The 23,901-nt window shown below is 41.0% G+C and overlaps 1 protein-coding gene across 1 annotated transcript; it reads left to right on the forward strand.

The window, feature by feature from the left end:
* Nucleotides 1–3,999: 3,999 nt before the first annotated feature.
* On the forward strand, nucleotides 4,000–21,904 carry LOC145554086 (protein NLRC3-like). Its single transcript, XM_081613395.1, has 10 exons — nucleotides 4,000–4,114; nucleotides 4,268–4,387; nucleotides 6,840–6,918; nucleotides 7,076–7,304; nucleotides 7,448–9,251; nucleotides 10,090–10,263; nucleotides 16,202–16,375; nucleotides 17,739–17,912; nucleotides 20,720–20,766; nucleotides 20,914–21,904. The coding sequence occupies exons 1-10, from the start codon at nucleotides 4,026–4,028 to the stop codon at nucleotides 21,441–21,443; spliced, it is 3,420 nt and encodes a 1,139-aa protein (XP_081469521.1). The 5' UTR covers nucleotides 4,000–4,025; the 3' UTR covers nucleotides 21,444–21,904.
* The last annotated feature ends 1,997 nt before the right edge of the window (nucleotides 21,905–23,901 follow it).

Here is a 23,901-nt window from a genome sequence, read left to right on the forward strand (position 1 = left end):
CCTCAATAATACATCTGCCATCAATAAAAAGAGAGCTGACCGACGACGGACCCCTGCCCCGACATACTCCGTCGGACAAAAGGTATGGTTGTCCACTCATGACATACCTCTCAAGTCCATGTCCCGAAAACTGTCCCCCAGGTTTATTGGCCCGTTCGAGATCCTGGCGCTGGTGGGACCCTCGGCGGTGCGGCTCCGCCTTCCCCCTTCCCTTCGTGTCCACCCTACCTTCCACGTGTCCCAAATCAAACCTTCCGTCTCCAGTGAGCTCTGCCCTCCGGCCGAGCCCCCTCCACCCACCCTTGACACTGATGGTCAACCGATCTTCTCTGTCCGCCGGCTCCTCGCCTCCCGGCGACGTGGGCGCGGCTACCAATATCTGGTGGACTGGGAGGGTTACGGTCCCGAGGAACGGTCCTGGGTTCCCGGTTCCTTCATTGTCGACCGCACCCTCATAAGAGATTTTTGGGACTCTCAGCCCTCGTCCTCTGATCGGCCGCCAGGTGGCGTCCGTTGAGGGGGGGGTACTGTCAGGATCCGTGTTTCCCCAGTTATGTTTTTTGTTTGTTAGTCTTTTGTTTGTCTTCCATCCTGGTTGGAACCGGCATTACGCCTGGTGTCCACCAGAGGGCACCACCTCTCCACCCCTGAGAAGCCGCCTGGGTCAACCCGTACACACACCTGCAGCTTGTTGAGGAGGCGTTGACGGTGGATATAAGCAGCGGCTCCACTTCATCTCACCGCCTGAGTGTTTGCTCGCATCGGTAACACTACGTTCCAGAACTAGGCCCCCTGAGTATTGTTTGGATCTAACCTCTGTTGTTTCCTCGTCAGATTCTCCCGCCGCCTCCTCGTTGCTCTGGTTCGTTCCATCACTGCTGGCTTCTGAGTGAGTGTGCCTTTCCCTCCGTGGATCATCTCCCTCTGTGTCCTCCCTCGACGCTACCGGTATTACCGGCCTGGACGCCACCCCTCGTGAGATCCTCCCGTCTGTGTCCTCCCTCGACGAAGCCGGTGTTACCGGCTGTCGCCAACCCGAGTGTGTGTGTGCGTACTGCTCCTGTTGTCGATCCGTCTCCGGTGGATTCCCCTTCGGGACGCCACGGGTCAGGAGACCCGCGCCCGAACCCTTCCGGAGAACAACCTCCGACAGATCTAGCTCCAGGCTGTCACCTCAGGTGAAGTCACCTGACCGTTCCAGGATTACTTACCGTTCTCACTCCACTCCATCTTCTTCATCCTCCTTCCAAGTAAGCCCTCCTCAGTCGTCATCATTCAATTCATCACAGCTCTCTGTCTAACCCTGTGCTCCCCTGTTGACAGTCAGACGACCCGGTCCGCAGTTCCAGAACTCACCTCCTTACCTTTCAATAAAATCATTGTAACCTTACTGCCTGTCTGGTTGTGTTCTCGCATGTGGGTTCGTAAACTACCCCCCAACATGACACATTCACTCCAACATGAAACAAACTGATAGTCAGAATTTGGAATTTGTTAAAATTTCATCACAGTCAATAATTTTCAGTCAGTCCTCATTTTGTAGATTTTCTCAAATTGTAATTATCAAATTTACTGAAGCTTCAGGATTGTCTATTTTTTTCCCTTTTAACATTTTAATATTTGAATTGAACTCTAATCTACAGGATCCTGTTTCAAGTTCTGTTTTCACAGTCTAACCAGATTTATCAATATAATTTAGGATCACAGCAACAAATTGATCAAGTTTCTGCTGAAGCTTCATTAATTTTAGGTTTTGTTATGACAAATAGTTCCAGGAAAACAAAAGGTCTTTTTAACCTCTTAGTTCAAATGTACCACAGCTGAATTTTATAAGAATTTTCATCTATTCAATTTCAATGCAACAAATATTATATGGTAACCCAAAATGTTATGAATGTTTGATTTGTTATAAAGAGCAACAATTTTAAAAAACGTTTTACAGAAGAACAAATCATAGCATCGTGAAGCTTATTTTCTAAATGTGACAAATTTCAACATCTCAACTCTCTTAATCCAGTCTGTGACATTTTGGTCTCCAAGCATCAGATTAGTGGAGATTATTCTGCATGGCAGGAAAACTGGGATGATGAATGGATGAATGCAGCTCTGCCACTAAATAAAAACAACTCATCGGCTCTCATCCAGTCTCAACCCACTATCCTATTGTCTGAAAGGCGTTGCCATGGTGTCTCCAGTCGAGACATGGAGGTTTGGTTTCCTGCAGGAGATTAAAGCCAAACACAGACTGAAGGAAACACTCACAGTTCTTAGTGGAAACAGACTGTACTCAACTAACAGCAGAAGGGCTTGATTTTATTATTAACACTTTTAATGGACCAAATTCCTGATGTTTCCAACTGATTCTAGGTTTTAAAGTTCAGAACCTGAACATCACTGAATGGAAGGAGAGATTTCCCAGCATTCAGTCTGAAGAAGCTCATCTCTTCTCAGCTCTGAGACATTTTCTGAATAAATCCCAGTCAGTGAATCTGCAGACCTGATCAGATCCAAACATCCATTTTCCAGGAGTCTCTGGTTTCATCTGTGTCGTTGTTCCAGCTGCTGAGGTCAGAATCCAACTGTAAAACCTGGAGGCTGAATGTTCAGGTTCTCTCCTCCCTCCCTCCCTCCAGCTGTGGAGAACAGCTGGAAAACAGCTGCATCATGTGTAAATAATGAGTCTGGAACAAGCTGCCACCTCTCTGCTGCTGATCTGACTTTAGATTCAGGTTGATGATTGAAATGAAATCAGGGTTTCAACCTGGATCAGCAGAACCTGCTCAGCTGATCCTGGTTTAACCAGAGACTGTCCTCACTCTGCTCACCTCACTGACATAATGATCAATTGTTATATAGGAGGTATTGTAATAATTTATGTTAGGACAATGTGTAGTTTCAGCAGCAGTATTGTTGAAGTTAAAGACTACAGTTTAGTTTGTTTGATTTTCATGTTTATTTTCTCATGGTATTTACAGTCTGACCAGCAGGAATCAACCAGCTGCTCTTTTGTCTGGGCTCATTTCTCCTTATGACTCCATCATAAATATTTTTAACAGAACTTATCTTATTCCTCATGAAGATTTTATCAACATGCCTCTGATTTCATTGCAAACCTTCGACCTCCTGGTTCTGTTGGTCTGAAAGAAAAAACTACAAACCAGGTGAGGTGTCACATAATCAGTTAAACATTTACAACATCTTGACTTTGAACTCTGAGTTGTTCAAGTCAGGTAAAAGTCCAGCTCTGTTGTGTCTCTGTACATGTGTGGTACAAGTTTGGTTCTACCAGAGTTCTGTTGAGTCTCAGTCTGTTCAGGTGCTCTTCTTCGTCTCTTTGGATCGTTTGAATAAGCTGTAAGTTTGCTTTTTTTTCTACTTGAATTTTTTTAGGGGGAACTTTCCTACTTGTTTCTTCTCTCTGATGTTTGGGGAAAATGTTCACGTCTAAATTCAGCTCAAAGTTTCATGTCACTACTGTTGGAAAGCTAATCTGATTATTAAGTTATTGATAAAGTGGAATAAAAACAGCTGCTGTTTCATTATTTTCTTCTCTGAACAAACTGCTTTATGATTTTATTTCCAGTAATCAAACTCCAGTCTCAACCATTAACGTCAAACAGAACACTTTCTTGCTGCTTCGTTTCAAATTTATTAAAATCTTTTTGATTCAGTCAGATAATTAAATAGCTCATCTTTCATAGAGCAGGTAATCTACTTGTTGTTCAGGTCACACTTGTAGAGATTAATAATTAACTAAAATACTTTCTGTTGAGGTTGAACCAGTGAATGTAAATGTTGCTCCATGTCTCCATCTAGTGGACTGATAGCAGAAGTGCAGCAGCTGATGGCAGCTGATGACACTGATATGAAGCAGAGAAGAAGAAGAGCCAATCAGAGGAGCAGCTGATCTTTTTCCAGCACTAATGATGTAAGGGATGATCAGAGTTGATGTGCAGATGAATGATGTGTGTTTCCTCTGCAGGTGGAGCTAGAAAGTGTGTGTGAGCTGATGTGAATTCAGCAGCATGGATCAGTGTGAGGACAGAAAGAGGAAAGTCCCTCCCTCTAAAACCACTCTGTGTGGGGAAGATGAGAGTCAGAGCAAAGGTCATAGGTGAGGTCACCATCTCTAACTGTCCACAGCCCTTTTCACACAGCGTTCACTATATCAGGCCAAAACAAATGTGGTGATGAAGCTGCTGCTGCTCCTCTTTGCTGCTTCATCCAGACTGAACAGATTCAGTTTTAATCATCATATTTCTGTCAGGATCCGTAAGAGACGCAAACTAGAACCAGAACCAGAACCCAGCTGTGTGTCCTTTAAGAGCAACGAGTCAAAGGATGTGATCATTGAATTTAAATCTCCTGGATCTCCACCATCAGAGAGGTGAGCTGTTTCTAGCTGCTGTAACTAATCTGTTTATATATGCCATTGGGTGCATTTACACTGCAGCCTGAAGTGACCCAATTCTGATTTTTTTTAACGTAATGTGACCTGTATCTGATCTTTTTATGGCAGTCTAAACAGCACATGTCGGATTCTTTTTCAAATGTGACCCATATCCAATACGTATCCGATTCAAATGCGACCCAACGTTCAGGTCGCATTCATCTGAACTGAATGTCACTGATTCTCAACAAATCTCACTATTCTGCGTCCTAATATGCGCAAGTGGGAAGAAAAACAACAACCATGATGGACTATATGAAGTCGTTTGCCCATTTACACTGCAGAACGCATACAGGTCGCATTTACTGGCATCGTTAACGGCCCCGGCAAAAAAATCGGAATTGCCAAAAAATCGGAATTGAGTCACTTCAGGCTGCAGTGTGATGATGCCAAGTTCTGTTGGGTTCTGTTGTCATGGGAACATGTGACAGAATTTCAGGTTATTTTTCTTGCATAAATCAACTTTTGTTGCAAAGTACTCCACCAGAAGTGAATATGTGAACATTTTGAGTTATGATAACAGGCGATTCCTTCAGGTGCCTATGTGTCTGCTGCAATGCCTGGCCTGTTGAAAGAGCATAAATAATCTGATATGCCATTCATTTTGAATCACAAATTAATGTCTTCGGGAGGAAGAAAACATCCATCCATTTTCCTACACCCTAATTCCATTGGCCTTGGGATGGGTGCTGGTGCCTGGAAGAAAACATGTTTTAAAATATTCATAATCAAACTCAGAATTCTGCCATACCCAAATGAGGCCTACTTTTTAAAATTACAATTAATTTCCAGTTTTCATTGGGAAGGTAACAAGTAGCAGTGATGGTTTGATACAAACTTTTACTTCTTTCCCGGGCCTCTGCTGACTTGTGTCTCTAGTAGCTCCTGTGTGGTGGAAGCACCGGGCAGCACACCATACTGACCTGGGTCATTTGGTCTCATGGCTGTAAGTCAATACATTAGCTCCTCCCAGGGGCCACGCTGACAGGCATCCAGGGACCACTAGTTCTCTCCTGTGACACGATGAAAAAGGTCTATTAACATGTCCTAAATTAGAAAATGAACATAACAGTTTGAATTTGCATGTTTTTTAAATGTAAATTTTTTTCCACAATGTTTCACTGTTGGCATGTATTATTTGATGAGCGTAATACATGTGTATGACACATGTGTAACCCTTCTCTGCTTCTCTCAGATCCAATGGGCCGACTCCACGACAGACACAATCAGGTTCATCGTATTTATTCTTAGGAAAAGAAAAAAAACAAGTTGGTGATTTACTCCAGTCTAGCAGCTTCTGTCCCCACAGTAACGGACATCAACAGAAAAGAAATTGTAAAGAAAACAGATCTTATTCTAATACATACCCAGTAACAGACATCAACAGAAAAACAGGATGAGCTTTAAGTTACTGGTTACTATGGTAGACACCCACTGCCATGAGCAACAAAACAGAACTTAAAAAATAATGTCTAAAGAAACATATAAAAAATAAATTAAAAAACTAATTTTGACAAACTTCACATTCACAACATTGTTACATTAAAACCCTGTTACACATATCCAATGTATTATTGAACATTCAGATAGAAAGTCAAAAAGCATTTCTTGCCCAGCACAGCACCAGAAAACCATATCGAAACCAGAATAATATTAGAGTTGGTTCCTGTGTGCGTTGTGAGATCAGTACAGCAGGAAGGAACGCTTCATGATGTGGTTGGTGAGATCTGCTGGAACTCAACCAGACTGAGCTGATGTGGACCATCAGAGGTTCTGCTGGTTCTTAGTGGGATCAGCAGGAACATTAAACCTTTACAACTACTTGGATCATCTGGTTCACTGCTCACATTCAGATATCCCTTCATGGACCTTTACCTTCTGATTGTCTGTGTGGACAGATATAATGTGAGCTCACTGGCTTCCAAGATCTACAGGATCCATTTTACATCCTCTATAACATCCAGGAGAGGATCCCACATGGACACATCCACATATCTCAGAGCTCCTCCATGTCCACATCACCTCAGATCCAGTCATCAGAACCTGATGGATGTCCCACACTGTCCTGAAGACCTGTGGGAACAGAACCTTCACTTCCACTGTCCCCAAGCTCTGGGGACACTGTCTCCACAGCATCAACTTTGCTGACATTGTGGACAGTTTGAAGTCCAAGTTCAGCACCAACTTTTTAAAATGTCTACTGGGTGATTCTAGTGTTACTGGTCTTCATCCTTGAAGTTTCATCCTTTTTCTAACTTCTTTGTATTATTTTTGTGTGATGCTCTTTTTTCTCCTTCAAGGACTTTTAATAGAAAACTAGTGATTTCCTATGAGAATACTGCTGGATGAATATTTTCTGCCTTCCTGATTGTTCCTGGTTCCTCCACAGAGTGGACCAGCAGAGCTCAGAGGTCCCCAGTGGTCCATCTGCCCAGCAGCATCAAACACACCTGGACTCCATATTTATGGTCTGTACATGAACAACTACTTTTCCATGGTTCTGTTCACAGTTGTCTCCATGCTGCACTTTGTAGACAAGAGGACTGTCAGTCTGTCCAACATCAATCTGGTGTTTGGCTCCATGATTTCAGTCTGATGTTTCCTTCATCTATTATTCTGTTCCAGCTGCTGGAGGACAACATTGTCACTTTTGTGAAGAAAGAGTTGAAGAAGATCCAAAAGGTTCTGAGTCCAGATTACCCAGAATGCTCAGAGAGTCAGAGAGAGGATGATGAGGTGTTGGAAGGTGAGGATGAAGAGCAGAGGAGGAGCAGCAGAGAGGCAGTGATGAAGATCACACTGAACTTCCTGAGGACAATGAAGCAGAAGGAGCTGGCTGACCGTCTGCAGAGCAGTAAGAGGATTTCTACAAAGATTTAACCTGATGGATAAATGACACATTTACTGATGTCTGAAGAGATGGAATCACATTTATTCAAATCATCTTCAGAAGATGATTTTGTTTAGTTCCTGATTTTACTTTTTGTGTTATTTTAGAACATCTTGCTGCAGTTTGTCAACATCAACTTAAATCTGGTCTGAAGAAGAAGTTCCAGTCTGTGTTTGAGGGGATTGCTGAAGCAGGAAGCCCAGCCCTTCTGAACCAGATCTACACAGAGCTCTACATCACAGAGGGAGGGACTGGAGAGGTCAATGATGAACATGAGGTTAGACAGATTGAAACAGCATCCAGGAAACCACATAGACCAGAAAAAACAATCAGACAAGAAGACATCTTTAAAGTCCCACCTGGAAGAGATCAACCAATCAGAACAGTGATGACAAAGGGAGTGGCTGGCATTGGGAAAACAGTCTTAACACAGAAGTTCACTCTGGATTGGGCTGAAGACAAAGCCCACCAGAACATCCACTTCATATTTCCATTCACCTTCAGAGAACTGAATATGCTGAAAGAGAAAAAGTTCAGCTTGGTGGAACTTGTTCATCACTTCTTTACTGAAACCAAAAAACTCTGCAGCTTTGAACACTTCCAGGTTCTGTTCATCTTTGATGGCCTGGATGAGAGTAGACTTCCTCTGGACTTCCACAACAAGGAGATCCTGACGGATGCTACAGAGTCCAGCTCAGTGGATGTTCTGCTGACAAACCTCATCAGGGGGAAACTGCTTCCCTCTGCTCTCCTCTGGATAACCACACGACCTGCAGCAGCCAATCAGATCCCGCCTCAGTGTGTTGGCATGGTGACAGAGGTCAGAGGGTTCAATGACCCCCAGAAGGATGAGTACTTCAGGAAGAGATTTAGATATGAGCAGCAGGCCAGCAGGATCATCTCCCACATGAAGACATCACAAAGCCTCCACATCATGTGCCACATCCCAGTCTTCTGCTGGATCACTGCTATAGTTCTGGAGGATGTGTTGGAGACCAGAGAGGGAGGAGAGCTGCCCAGAACCCTGACTGAGATGTACATCCACTTCCTGGTTGTTCAGGTCAAAGTGAAGAAGGTCAAGTATGATGGAGGAGCTGAAACAGATCCTGCTCTCTGGACTCCAGAGAGTCCAGAGAGTAGGAAGATGATTGAGTCTCTGGGAAAACTGGCTTTTGATCAGCTGCAGAAAGGAAACCTGATCTTCTATGAACCAGACCTGACAGAGTGTGGCATCGATATCAAAGCAGCCTCAGTTTACTCAGGAGTGTTCACACAGATCTTTAGAGAGGAGAGAGGGCTGTACCAGGACAAGGTGTTCTGTTTCGTCCATCTGAGTGTTCAGGAGTTTCTGGCTGCTCTTCATGTTCATTGGACCTTCATCAACTCTGGAGTCAACCTGATGGAAGAAACACAAACATCTAAGAATTCTTCATTATTACATAAACCTAAACTAGATTCTCTCCATCAGAGAGCTGTTGACCAGGCCTTACAGAGTCCAAATGGACACCTGGACTTGTTCCTCCGTTTCCTCCTGGGACTTTCACTGCAGACCAATCAAAAACTCCTACAAGGTCTGCTGACACAGACAGAAAGTAGCTCACAGACCAATCAGGAAACAGTTCAGTGCATCAAGGAGAAGATCAGTGAGAATGTGTCTTCAGAGAAAAGCATCAATCTGTTCCATTGTCTGAATGAACTGAATGATCGTTCTCTAGTGGAGGAGATCCAACAGTCTCAGAGATCAGGAAGTCTCTCCACAGATGAACTGTCTCCTGCTCAGTGGTCAGCTCTGGGTTTCATCTTAGTGTCTTCAGGAAAAGATCTGGATGTGTTTGACCTGAAGAAATACTCTGCTTCAGAGGAGGTTCTTCTGAGGCTGCTGCCAGTGGTTAAAGCATCCAACAATGCTATGTAAGGACACACATTTTTACTGCATTTGTTTTTGATAGCAATCTGCTTATGCTGTTGTAAATATTGAATTATGTTGTTTGAGTTTATTTAATGGTGCATCGTTTCCTCAATGTCAGCCACTAGCGGACGATAAGTAGAAGACTGAAACTGACTTCTTTCGGCGGCTTGCCATGACTTTATGTATTTAAGCAACCAATTGCTGCTCTTTTGTTGAAACTGAAACAGGCTTAATTTAGTTCACTGTGAAATGTAATATTTCTCTTGCCAGTCTCTTTGTTGCCTGTAGTTCAGTCATTCACTCCTGGAGGCCCAACTATGGAGTAAAACAGTGTCGTGTCCATGTTTCTATGTTATTGAGTCTGTGTTGTTGCCTATTCCCCTTGACTGTCTCCAGCTGTTCCTTATTTCCCAATTATCTCCCTGTGTATAAAGACCTACCTTTGCCCCGTGCTCCCTGTCGATCCTTGTCGTGTTGTAAGACATGTCTAGTTTGCCTGCGTCTGTTTTCTATCATGTATTATTCTCCAGTTGCAACCAGTGTCTTAGCTCCTAGCCTCACTGCTCACCTGTGCTGCCTGGATTTTGTGTTTATCTTCACTGAAACCGTCAATTTCACTACAACCTGGGTCCACCATTGTAGTGAAAATGGTGGCAGCGTTTTCCATGGTGACAAGCATATTGGTGACAAGCATCACCAATAACAAGCAATTCATGACAAGCAGTTTGCAACCGAAAGTGAAAATCAAGAGCTCTAGAACACAGCAGTTCCTTTAATCTGTCCAAGAAATAAAAACATCAATTTTGATGAATTAACAGATTTTTCTCTCCGTCTCCTCAGACTGAGTTACTGTAACCTCTCAGAGAGAAGCTGTGAAGCTCTGTTCTCAGTTCTCAGCTCCCAGTCCTCCAGTCTCAGAGAACTGGACCTGAGTAACAACAACCTGCAGGATTCAGGAGTGAAGCTTCTCTCTGCTGGACTGAAGAGTCCAAACTGCAACCTGGAAACTCTCAGGTAAAATGTGATCACTCCTGGTGAAACCAGATTTCTGTCCATGACAGTCTGTCAGAGATTATATAATTATTTCACTGGTAGACTAGAAATCTGACTGTGACTTCACTAAGCACACTAAGTCTTGTCATAAACAAGTTTGGCTTTCCTTTACTCCAGGCTGAAAGAACCAAGAAAACGTATTTAGAAAGATGGGGATCAGGCTTTGACTGGTAGTGTAACTCTGGATACTTGACATACTGGTGCATCGTAGGAGCACAAAGGAAAATTATAGCAGATCCTTCCTACCAGCAGTTGTTAGACTTTCTCATCCATTCTACATATGACAAAAGTTGATTTTCTGTACCTACAGCATAAAATAAAATTGTATTACTAATGAGATTTATTTTCAAGAGTTTAAGCAGTTTTGTTCTCTCCTGAAAATGACCAGTTCAGACTTTGGGAACTATCTCAATGTCTCTCAAACTGTACTTCTCATCATGTGATAAATTGTGTGTCTGCAGCTTATCGGGCTGTTTGGTCTCAGAGGAAGGCTGTGCTTCTCTGGCCTCAGCTCTGACCTTTAACCCCTCCCATCTAAAAGAGTTGGACCTGAGCTACAATCACCCTGGAGACTCAGGAGTGAAGCTGCTGTCGGCTGGACTGAAAGATTCAGACTGGAGACTGGAAGCTCTCAGGTATGGAGGAACCTGCTGCAGGAGCAGAGAAGGTCTGAGAGAGGAGGAAGAGGAGAAATGACTTTAGTCAGTCAGATGGGAAACATTTAGTTTGAAGATAAATATTTAGTTTGATCATTAAACATTTAGTTTGTAGCTATGACATTTATAAATGAATGAATAACATGGTAAAATATGACTTGATATTCTGAACCCTGTTTTTTCTCTTATGACAGGCTAAATAACTCAAATTATTGCTTGTTAACTTTGATGCATAACTTTCAAAATGGCATCCCATTAAAGACTGTAGGAATCTTTCATATGATGCTGATTGAACCTGGAAAACCAACCCATCTACTGGTACCACAATGGTAGTCGGAGCAGCAGGGGGCCAAATACAGCTCCATGTGGAACCAAGAGGTTGGAGAGAGAAATTCTGTTTGAAACTGTTTCCTATCAGAGTTCAGTTTGTCTCTCTGTCTTCACAAACTAGGAGCATCATGGATTAGGCAGGGCTTCCACTGATTGGTCTACTGAGAAAATACAAGAAGCTGATTGGCTGATGGACAAGAAGTTAACATATACATATAAATAAAATCATAAAGCAGATATAATTGGAATTGAAGAGATATGTTTGAGCAAATGTATATTTTAGAACAGTGGTTCTTAACCTGGGTTTGATCGAACCCCAGGAGTTTGATGAGTCGGTCTCAGAGGTTCGGCGGAGCCTCTGCCATGGAGGTAAAGACACACTTGTGTAAAGTTGTGATGACACGCCCCGCTTTGCCATCACTTGCTGCAGAGGATCACGTTACATTGCTTAGCCAATGGAGCACTGATTAAAGGAGTTCCACTCTCAGCATGCAGAGCAGAACCAGAAGATCTGAGGGGTCTAGACGGTTGGTACAGCAATAACAGATCTTTAATGTATTGTGGTGCAAAACCGTTCAGTGATTTATAAACTAACAACAGTATTTTAAAGTCTATTCTCTGAGCTACAAGGAGCTAGTGTAGGGACTTTAAAACTGGTGTTATGTGCTCTATCTCCCTGGTTTTAGTCAGAACGCGAGCAGCAGCGTTCTGGATCAGCTGCAGTTGTTTGACTGATTTGTTAGTCACATCTGTGAAGACGCTGTTGCAATAATCAATGCGGCTAAAAATAAACGCATGGATGAGTTTCTCTAGATCGTGCTGAAACATTAGTCCTCTAATCCTGGAGATGTTCTTCAGGTGATAGAAGGCCGACTTTGTAACTGTCTTAATATGGCTGTGAAGGTTCAGGTCATAGTCAGGTCAAAGTCCATCACTACTCTCAAGTTTCGGGCCTAATTGCTGGTTTTTAGTTGTGATAACTGAAGCTGTGCATTGATTCTAGTTCGCTCCTCTTTAGGTCCAAAGATAATAACTTCAGTTTTGTTTCTGTTCAGCTGGAGAAAGTTTTGGCTCTTGTAGCACTAATGCCAAGTGCTACAAGAGATCTTTCCTGCCAATAGTACTTATTACCCTGCAACCTTGGATGACTGAGGGTAAAGTAAAGAATAATCTACCCTCAAGGTGTAATGCTGTGATATGGGAAATATGAGGCACACACATTGAGCTTCCTTCACATTCAACCAGAAGATTTATTTTTCATGTGTTATAAACACTTCATATACAACATATTTCAAGTATCACATACTTCAGTAGAGAATCATTAACTTCATTACATAAGAAATGGCTGTAATATTCCTTTCAACCAAACAACTATTCTTTTAACATGCTCTATTTAACATTATGAATTCTATCAACTGACAAAATTAATTCACAAATAGCTTAATAAACCATATTAATTTTGTTGTTAGTACTTTAAATTCAAAACCTTGTCCTCTTTTCTGAGACCTTTTGTATTTAACTATCAAAAATAAAAATGTAATTTAACATTTAAGCATCTTAGCTTTTAACAATGTCCATTGTTTCAATAGAACAATAATATTTTACATTTAACATAAACTATTCTTAATATAAAACTGAAAAAGGCGCAATGCTCCTTTCATGCTGTGCCTCGGTACTCACCTTCATATATGTCCTAAAGATATGGTTTATCTGGTTTTTGCAACAAACCCATCAAAAGAATCACATAAAATACAATAAAGAAACCAGAACAATGTATTTTGAGTGAGAACTATCTCAAGTGCGAAACACAAGTTCAATTGAACTCTGCAGTCCTTCAGCTAGCTCCTCAGCTAGCTCACGCAGACGTGTATACGTCCGCTAGCATTAGCTCCAATTAGCCTTAAGAACAAGTCCAGTTTTCATACACAATAACAATCACAAAACGAACTTTGTGACTCATTAGTTGAGATTCGATTTAAGAACCTTTTCAACACTTCCAAGACAACTAAAATATATGTATAAAACCATATTTTTACTGACCTGTGGTATGAGAAAGACTTGACACACATTGAGCTTCCTTCTCATTCAACCGGAAGATTAATTCTTCTTGTGTGCTCAATCTTCTCCATGCCACCAACGCGGCAGCGCCCCTAGCGGTTGTGTGTGGAATTGCATAGGACTAACTAAAATGACACTAAAGAACTTATTACAATGAGAAATTAAAGAAAGAAAAACATTATGTTGGGGTGCCTATTTTCTTACTTATTGTTTTAATTTACTATTGACTTGTTTTTCACCCCTCTACACTTCAAACTTCAAAGAGAACTTCAAAGTTCTCTTTGAAGAACTTGAATTAACATGAGTTAAAATAACACTTAATTTCCCTAAGTAATTTTGATTTTAAATATAGTGATAGAATAATAAATGTGGTGATATAAACTAGAGATAAATATTATTAATTTTAGAATTAGTGTGAGCTCCCAACAGCGGCCTGAATCTGATGGCCAACTGCTGCTTGGTTTGTTTCGTCTCTTACTCTTTTATTTGGCCAAGACTCCAGAACCACTTTGTGTCCAGACTTGGGTTCAATAAAACCTCTCTGTTAAAAACATTATCTGGTCTGGACTTTGTGCTTTGTGAGATCTGTGTGATGACATAAGGAACGTAACATGTTGGGGCTCGTCCTATTCCAAAGAAATGTTTAAAAATATATTTGGAGGACCATTCAATGTTGAGATATTTTTGAGCTCAGTTTTGCTTGTCGTGGCTTCTGGAATATTGTTTGCTTTGTGTGTCATGTTAGTTTGAAATCAAAAACCAAACTGGAACCAGCAGTTTTAGAGCTCGCATTTTTTTTCCTTTACACACTTCAGTCCATTTTACAGCATGTCATGCAGTCAAAAATGAAGAGGGAGAATCTCCCTCTCTTCTTCTTCTTTTCTTTTTATGGCGGTTGGTAAACAACCTTTAGGTGCATTACCGCCACCTTCCAGGTTGGAGTATGGATCAGATGCTTATAATCTTCCCATAATACCCGTTCTTCTAAGAAAAAGAAAAATACTACCAAAAACTACATCCCCTGACAATCTCTGAAACAATTCTCTAATATCTAATATTTATTCCTACTTAACTCTCTGAGTAATACCTCTCTTTCCCGGACATATTTGTTGCATTCTAGGAAGATATGTTGTACTGTTTCTAATTCTCCACAATAATTACAAGAACCTGTACTATCCATCCATTTTCTTGCACCCTTGTCCCTTAATGGGGTCAGGAGGGTTGCTGGTGCCTATCTCCAGCTAACATTCCGGGCGAGAGGCGGGGTACACCCTGGACAGGTCGCCAGTCTGTCGCAGGGCAACATAGAGACACACAGGACAAACAACCATGCACACACACTCTCACACCTAGGGGCAATTTGGAGAGGCCAATTAACCTGATAGTCATGTTTTTGGACTGTGGGAGGAAACCGGAGTACCCAGAGAGAACCCACGCATGCACAGGGAGAACATGCAAACTCCATGCAGAAAGACCCCAGGCCGGGAATCGAACCCAGAACCTTCTTGCTTCAAGGCAACAGCTCTACCAACTGCGCCACTGTGCAGTCCAACCTGTACTATGTTTATTAATTATTTTAAGAGTACTATTTAATCCTATATGTCCAAATCTTATTCTAGATATAATGTCTTCTTCATTCTTATTTCTATTACACTTCCTAAATTCCCCAACTTTTTTTTGGATACTATAATAAAACCTCGCCTTGTCTCCTCTATTCCACTCCTTTTGCCATGAATCTCCCTCTCATCTGGACCACCTGGCTTTTAAGGGATTGGCTTCCACCAGGACTAATTTAGAGGGGTGGAAACATTCACATTTCCAGAAAGAAAGAAAAAAATATTTGTACTAAACTATATTCTTAAAAAAATGTTTACACAGTTACAATTAACTCAAACAAAGCTAGAAACAAAACCAATCTGGATCCAAACAAAATCGAAAATACATCTCTCCTCCCTCTCAGGCAATGGATTTTCCCAATGAGGCTGATTGAAAACACTAGGTCCTTTATCAGCATTGCTCATGGGCTTCCATGGCAGCACATGACCAGGTGACCTCAAAGAGAAAAGAAGATGATTAAAACAAGTAAATAAATCAAGCTACTTTCCCCAAACACAAAATACATTTAACAAATAAATTAGAATATATAAAGTACACAAAAACAACACCTGTTAGGGAGGGGCTAAATCCCTCACATGTCAGGTTGGTGGGGTGTTTCAAAAGCCAATACATTAAAAGCTACGGTAAATTTCTCGCTGCTCAATATTTGACTTCTGCTAATTTTAGGTTTGGTGTCTGGAAAGGTTTTTTCCTGCTCCATAAGTTTTGCCATATTTTTTTTCTCAAACAAAATGGAATTTAGCTTGTGGAAGTTTTTGAACAATCCTACTATTGAGCAATTTGACTGTTGTACAAAAGAATGGCTTTTGTCAATTGTTGCTTAGTTTTAAATCTCTGCATACCAAGAGTTAACAAAATGGAAAGGATGAAATCTGAGATTCTCTCTGCTTTGATTGAATCTAATGTTTGCCCTCAAACCAGCTCTGATGCTGATCTTCAGCCTAGTCTTGATTATCAGGCTTCCATTGGATTTATTCTGTTAAAACTGACACTGGATTAATTTAGTTCATAGAAGAATTTAACATTTCTCCTTTCAACCTCCTTGTTGCCTTTAGTTCAGTCTATCATGGCTAGAGGCCCAACTATAGACTGAATAAGTTCAAAACAAAAGGCAACATAAAGACAAATAAAAGCAAAACAGTTCCTTAAGTCAGTCCAAGAAGAACATTTTGACTGGAAAGAAAGACATACATTTTGATGAACTGTTTAATAACAGATTTTCCTCTCCGTCTCCTCAGACTGAGTGACTGTAACCTCTCAGAGAAAAGCTGTGAAGCTCTGTCCTCAGTTCTCAGCTCCCAGTCCTCCAGTCTCAGAGAACTGGACCTGAGTAACAACAACCTGCAGGATTCAGGAGTGAAGCTTCTCTCTGCTGGACTGAAGAGTCCAAACTGCAACCTGGAAACCCTCAGGTACAATGTTCTCAACCCTATGAAGCCATATTTCTGTCCATTAAACCCCATCAGAGATGATGTAAATGTGATCTCATTAGCAGACTTAGTTGCAGATTCCTTCAATCTTTTGAAGAAGGACATAATTGACTGCAATGAAAGATAAATTTTTCTGAATTGTTTAGTAACAGATTTTCCTCCCTGTCTCCTCAGACTGAGTGTCTGTAACCTCTCAGAGAGAAGCTGTGAAGCTCTGTCCTCAGTTCTCAGCTCCCAGTCCTCCAGTCTCAGAGAACTGGATCTGAGTAACAACAACCTGCAGGATTCAGGAGTGAAGCTTCTCTCTGCTGGACTGAAGAGTCCAAACTGCAACCTGGAAACTCTCAGGTAAAATGTGACCAATCCTGGTGAAACCAGATTTCTGTCCACTAGCTGCTAACAGAGAGACATTATACTGCCAAAGAATTTACCACCCATCCAAATGATCATAATCAGGTGTTCCAATAACTTCCATGGCCACATGTGTATGAAAGTAAGCACCTATACATGTAAACTGTTTTTACAAACATTTGTGAAATAATGGTTGCTCTCAGGAACTCAGTGAATTCCAGAGTGAAACTGTGATGGGATGTACAAGTAGCATCCTGTCACTAACAAGTGGCTAGCAAGTCTTTATACATAAACATTGCTAGTTTTCATTTACTCCAGGCTGAGAGAACCAAGAAGAGAGATATTTAGAAAGGCAGTGGTCAGGCTGCCATTGATAGTGTAACTCTGGATACTTGACAGATTGCTGCATCCTAGGCGCACAAATGAGCATTATTGCAGATCCTTCCTCCCAGCAGTTGTTAGACTTTCTAACCAGAACTGCTCCCAACAAACTCAATAATTATATACATCCTGACTGTTACATGCAGTATTTTTAAGTTTCTTTTTAAGTTTCTTTTAAATAGTCTATTGCTGTTTCAACATACAAATATACACATCTTATACATGATTATAAATTGCCCTACTCAGCTGCATATTTCTTTCAAATTGATTATGCTGTTTTTATTAAATGTACAGTATTATTACTCCTCTGTTGTAAATGTATCCTTACTCTACAACATCCTATTATTTTTTGTTTTTTACTTTTTCTTAAATATCCGATTCTTCCTTTTACCTGCTGGTAAACCTGAACTCCGTGCTGTGAAACAATGAAGGATGTTTCTATTCTACATGTGACAAAATGTTGATTTTTATTACCCACGGAATGAAATTAGAGTGTTATTACTATTTCATCTTATTGACAGGTTAAGCACAAATTGAAAATGTCCAGTTCAGACCTTGGGCTCTACCTCAACGTTCTCATCTTCTCATCATGTGATGCATTGTGTGTCTGCAGCTTATCAGGCTGTTTGGTCTCAGAGGAAGGCTGTGCTTCTCTGGCCTCAGCTCTGACCTTTAACCCCTCCCATCTGAAAGAGTTGGACCTGAGCTACAATCAGCCTGGAGACTCAGGAGTGAAGCTGCTGTTGGCTGGACTGAAGGATCCAGACTGGAGACTGGAAGCTCTCAGGTATGGAGGAACCTGCTGCAGGAGCAGAGAAGGTCTGATAGAGGAGGAAGAGGAGAAACATCTTTAGTCAGTCTGATGGGAAATGTTTAGTTGGGAGCTAAATATCTAGTTTAAAACCATCCATTTTCTGTCCACCCTTGTCTCCAGTGGGGTTGGGAGAGGTGCTAGTGCCTATCTCCTTCGGGCGAGAAGCAGGTACACCCTGGATAGGGAATTGAAGCCAGTCCATCACAGGGCAACACAGAGACAGACAGGATAAACAATCATGCACACACACACACACACACACACACACACACACACACACACACAAGGAGAATTTATGGAGACTTCTTAACCTGACAGTCATGTTTTTGGACTGTGGGAGGAAGACATAGTCCCCAGAGAGAACCCACACATGCACAGGGAGAACATGCAAACTTCATGCAGCCAGTCTCCAGGCTGGGAATTGAACCCAGGACCATCTTGCTGCAAGGCAATGGTGCTTCCAGCTGTGCCACTTTGCAGCCTAGTTTACAACCATGGCATTTATGAATCACTGGATAACATTTTGAACCCCCTTTTGTCTCCTTTGACAATTTAAGTAACTGAAATTATTTCTGGTAATTGTTACTGTGTAACTTTGCAGTCATCAGCCCATTTAAACTATACCAATTTTTCCCATTGTGCTGAATAAACCTGGGAAACCAACCCATCTACTGGAACCACAATGGCCTGGTAGTCAGAGCAGCAGGGGGCCAAATATAGCTCCATGTGGAACCAAGAGGTTGGAGAGAGAAAATCTGTTTAAACTATTTCCTATCAGAGTTCAGTTTGTCTCTCTGTCTTCACAAACCAGGAGCATCATGGGCTGGGCGGGGCTTCCACTGATTGGTCTACTGAGAAAATACAAGAAGCTGATTGGCTGATGGACAGGAAGTTAAAAATATGAAGATAAATGACATCATAAAGCAGATATTATTGGTACTGAAGAGACATGGCTGAGAGCAAATGTAGATTTTAGAATAAGTAGAAATGTTTCAGTGACAGGAAGAAAGAAACAGGAGGAAGATGAGCAACATCTAGAAAATATGATCTATGTTCAGAGAAACAAGTAGAGGAATTGATCTAGAACATGTAGCTATAGAGACAATAATAAATGAGCTGAAATTAACAATTATGAAAGTTAGATTAGAATCAATTAATCCAGATTAAAGCTCTAGATAATCAGTAATATGTGGTGACTATAATGCACATGGAATATTATGGGATGGAAACAAAACAGATGTAAATGGAGAAACAGCAGAAGAATATTTAGAGGGTAAGAACTGATGATGTTTGGATGGTTTAAGAGAGACAAGAACAGATGTTGATCCAGGAAATGGATCAGTCCTTGATTTAACACGAGTGTCCAGGAAGATTTCAGCTGATTGTGAAATGAGATTTATTAGACTCCTCATCTGGAGGCAGAGATCATTACCCAGTTTTCTGGAATATTCTCCTGACTAAGAACAGCTCACAAGGAAAATTAAAGAGTGGGATGTTTAATAGAGTTTAATAGGGACTCTGACTAAATTAATAAAAGAGAAGTTCAGTTAGATTTCCATGATGATCTACTGATGATAGAAAGACTTTAAAACAATATTTGATGGAGCTCCAGACCAATCAGCCCCAAGGAGCAAAGATGAGAAGAAAAGTAACTCCATGTTGGTCAGATGGATGTTTAAAAGTTCTGAGAGAGAAATAAAGAATTTTAGATTTTTAAAAAAACTCACAAATTTCAAGATTTAATAAAATCTAAAATACATGAAAAAGTGAAGAAACAAAACAACTATTCATAAGACAAAGATAGAAAGTGAGAAGTTTAGCAATTTCATCCATTCAGTATTTTGTTCTCCACCAGGGGGCGACATCTGGAAAATGATTAAATGAATGAAAATCCCTTGTTTTACAGAGAAATGGAAGAATCGCAGTGAATGATGAGGAAAAAGTAGAATTGTTCTCTGTTGACCATGGTAGAAATTAAAAAACAATAATAAGACCTTTTAGAGTTCAGTTCCAATAAAAGACTAATGTGTTTAGGTTTTCAGTAGTTGGGAAAGCTTTTGGGATTGTTCAATAAAGTTTGGAAAAAATTCCCAATGACATGGAAAAAGGCTGTACTTCTTCTTCGTGGTCTCATTGTAAATGTGTGCAGCGCCACCTGGTGGTGCTGGTTGGTAGATGAAGTGCTGAAAGGTTGGAGGTGTTTGTCAGAGGTGTGTGATGATGGAAGCCTCTCCCTGGTTTGTGAGTCTGAGCTCAGAGATCAAATCTTTGGTTCTTGTTTAACTCTTTGTTGAATGTGATGCAGCTTCTCCTTTTTAATGTTTGTATTTCTGGATATTACAGTGAGGCCACAGCAGGTTTTCAGCAGCAGGGCTGTTTAGTGTTTCATTCCTTCATCTGTGTGTGGGAGTGTGGATGGAGCAGGTATCCAGGTGTTGATCAGAGTTTAGATTGATTGGATTTTAATGCTGATTATTAAATCAGGTTGAGCTTCCAGAAATGTTTCCTTAGTTTCCTGATGTCCTTTTAGGCTTCAGTGAGTTTCTTCAGGTTGTTACTGAGGGATTTCCTTTCTCCTCTCTGTTGGAGCTTTTCCTGTGTTTGGAGAAATGAGTTGTGCTGCAGCAGCACCAACTGTCCTTCCTACATCCACTGCAGTTTGCAATCCAGATGTTGGACTGTTCCTGTCTCAGTGGAGGACAATGTGTGTCTGAGAGACATGTAATGTCCATGTTTGCTGCTGAAAGAGACTGATGGTCTGACCCCCCTCCTCCTTTCAGGGTGGAGCCTGCTGGAGGCCGATTCTTGACACCAGGTCTGAGGAAGTGTAAGTGTGTTTTTCATCTGATTCATGACAACAAAGCAGCTCACATTCAACCATCTTCAAACTGTCACATCACTCATTCAGGATCATCATCAAAGATCAATAAATGATCAATAACTGCAGCTGGATTGTGTTTGTTCTCTCCATCAGATTCCTGTCAACTCACCATCGACACAAACACAGTGAGCAGAAACATCAAACTGTCTGAAGACAACAGGAAGGTTGCACATGTGATGGAGCTTCAGTCATATCCTGATCATCCAGACAGATTTGATCACTGGGATCAGCTGCTGTGTAGAACTGGTCTGACTGGTCGCTGTTACTGGGAGGTTGAGTGGACAGGAGGAGTTAATATATCAGTGAGTTACAGAAGAATCAGGAAGAAAGGAGACAGTAGAGACTGTTTGTTTGGATGGAATGATCATTCCTGGAGTCTGAGATGCTCTGATATTCATGGTTACTCTGTCTTGCACAATAAGAGAGTAATTTATCTCGCCTCCTCCTCTGACTCTAACAGAGTATCAGTGTATGTGGACTGTCCTGCTGGCATTCTGTCCTTCTACAGAGTCTCCTCTGACTCACTGATCCTCCTCCACACCTTCAACACCACATTCACTGAACCTCTGATTCCTGGATTTGGGTTCTGGTTAAGTTCTGGTTCCTCAGTGTTTCTTTGCTGAGTTGAGTCTAAAGAGTCTAAAGATTTTCCTCCTGTCAGAGAAACTCTCTCACTGTTGAACAGATAGTTTATCTCTACAATCTATTTCTTGGTGCAGCTTTTCTGATTTAGTCCTTGGAAACTTTTTCTTCTTCCAGTCCTTTAAAGATGGAAGGTGGGATTATTCCAGGATTATTCCAGGATCCTCATGTTTTTCTGTTAGTTTCCAGTCAAAGCTTCACACTGAATATCAAGATGTTGTTTCTCTTATTTTTTCCTTTCATTCATCAGATTTAATTGAAATATTGATCAGTTTTCCTCAATCACTGAACATTTTCTGTTTCTGTCGGCTCCTATTTTTCTAAACACGTCAGATTTTAATATTAAATCTTCTTTTTGTATATTTGCTACAGTTTTTCTTCATGTGTTTCAGAGAAATAAAAAAAATTTCTTCTGCATTTGGTTCAATTTTTGCTAATTCTGTTCTTGTCCTGTTCAAATTTAAATATTGCATTAAAAATACCAGTGAAATCTCTGGTCAATTTAATAGGCTGTTGTTTTCAAGGTGTGCTGTGTTGTTTAAATTGAGCAAAATACCATGAAACACAACTAGATCATATCTGTTTATTTTTAATTGGGATTGGGTTAAGCATATCAGAGAATGTTTTTAGGCTGCTGATGAAAGCTCCGAGCTCCAAGAGGAAGATGGAAGGGGGAGAGAGGCTCCATCACGCAGCAGTCCAAAAATCCATCCATCCATCCATCCATCCATCCATCCATCCATCCATCCATCCATCCATCCATCCATCCATCCATCCATTTTCTTACACCCTTGTCCCTCAGTGGGGTGGGGAGGTATGCTGGTGCCCATCTCCAGCTAGCGTCAGTCCAAAATATTTTGGAATAAGAAAATTATACATTTATGAACAGATTAAGTCGTGTTTTAAATTCTCTATTGCTAGGAGACCGATTCTGACTCAAATTACAGCCATTCTGAATGAGGCTTTATTGCAGCTATTCTTTCAGTACTGCGTACAAGCAAAAAGTATTTTACCGTTACATAGTACCAGACTGTACCAGCTTACTTTCCCCCTGCTTAATTACAAGGTTGGGTAAAAAATTGTAGAGTTAGAGCTTCTCATTCTTTAAAGAGTCATGTAGAAAGAGTGATCTTCATCCAAGTCCAGCAGATGTGACCCTTCTGAGAGCAATATAAACCACACCTGGTTCAAAACTGTTCTTCACTGAAACAACAGCTCTCTGTGTAGCAAGACCCTGGGTTTGTGAATTGCACTGGCAAGTTTCACAAAAAACTGTCTGTGTACCCCACCTTCTTGAAGGACAAATTTCAGACTCTCACTCTCATTGCTCTTGCAAAGTATTCCAGATCATAAGACATTGAATTTCGACTGGTTGTTTCTGCTAGACTGGTTCTCCATCCTCAGCAGAGTTTAAAAATGTTTTCATTATTTTCAGATCTTACAATTTTTGTCAGTAAACCAAAAGCACTATTTACCAAAACATTCATTGCGTCTACATTTCTGGTCAACATTGCAACATTCAGGGTGTCAGGTAAATAATTTATCCCATCTTTAAATGGTTTGTCCCTTTGTGCCATTCTGCCTGTACATGGATCCTTTTGGAAATCATATGCATCAATCTGGATAACTTGGTATGAAGTTTCTCAAACATATGTTTTTGGATTCCACATTCTTGTTGGTTGCAAATATGAATAATACCTCAATTGGACATTGTTCTGGTACAGTCATGACTTGTGATAACAAATCTCTGTCACGCTGAGCAAGCTCATACCTTGGTTGTTTTACCCAAATGCTGTTCAAAATCTCAACAAAGGCAACATCATCTTTCTGACGCATAATCTCAGTATGGGTGACGATCTAGAAATGTTCCCATCATAAATTAATGTGTTCCTGATCATGCACACAGAGGTGAAGGGCATCTTGGCGTTAACTGGTAAAAGTCACCAACTGCTAAACCAGACATTTTCCCAAAATATCTCTGATTTCCTTTTGTTTCAGTCTTGCATGCACATAACCAGAAAGAGGTTTTGAAACCATTGGAATGCAATCAGTAGCATTAACTTTAGCATTAAAAAGCTCAGATCTGGGATGCTGGGTTAAGCACAACCCACATATGGAGGCCTTAGTCCACGATGCAAACATCATAGGTTTGAGTCCTGACCTAATGACCTTTGCCATATGTCTTCCCCCTCTCTCATTACCCACTTTCCTGTCAATTCACTATCAAATAAAGGTCACTAGAGCCAATAAAACCTTTACGAAAACCTCATATCTGACTTTATCCAGTTGATTACTAAATCCTTGAATGGGTGGTTTAAGCAGTGAATGTAACATATAGCTTCCTGGTTTTAGTGAGAATGCCAGCAGCAGTGATTTGAGTCAGTTGCGGCTGTCTGATTGATTTTTTAGGGAGACCTGTGAAGACACTGTTGCAGTAAT

Source organism: Poecilia reticulata, chromosome 12, assembly GCF_904066995.2.
Source record: "Poecilia reticulata chromosome 12, P_reticulata-male-v2, whole genome shotgun sequence".
NCBI lineage: Eukaryota > Metazoa > Chordata > Actinopteri > Cyprinodontiformes > Poeciliidae > Poecilia > Poecilia reticulata.

Bases quoted from the DNA above. Each gene is read 5' to 3' on its own strand.
- LOC145554086 (XM_081613395.1), top strand. From the start codon at position 4,026: ATGGATCAGTGTGAGGACAGAAAGAGGAAAGTCCCTCCCTCTAAAACC. The intron at 9,252-10,089 runs GTAAGGACACAC...CCGTCTCCTCAG, and splicing joins AAAGCATCCAACAATGCTAT to ACTGAGTTACTGTAACCTCT. The intron at 16,376-17,738 runs GTACAATGTTCT...GTGTGTCTGCAG, and splicing joins TGCAACCTGGAAACCCTCAG to CTTATCAGGCTGTTTGGTCT.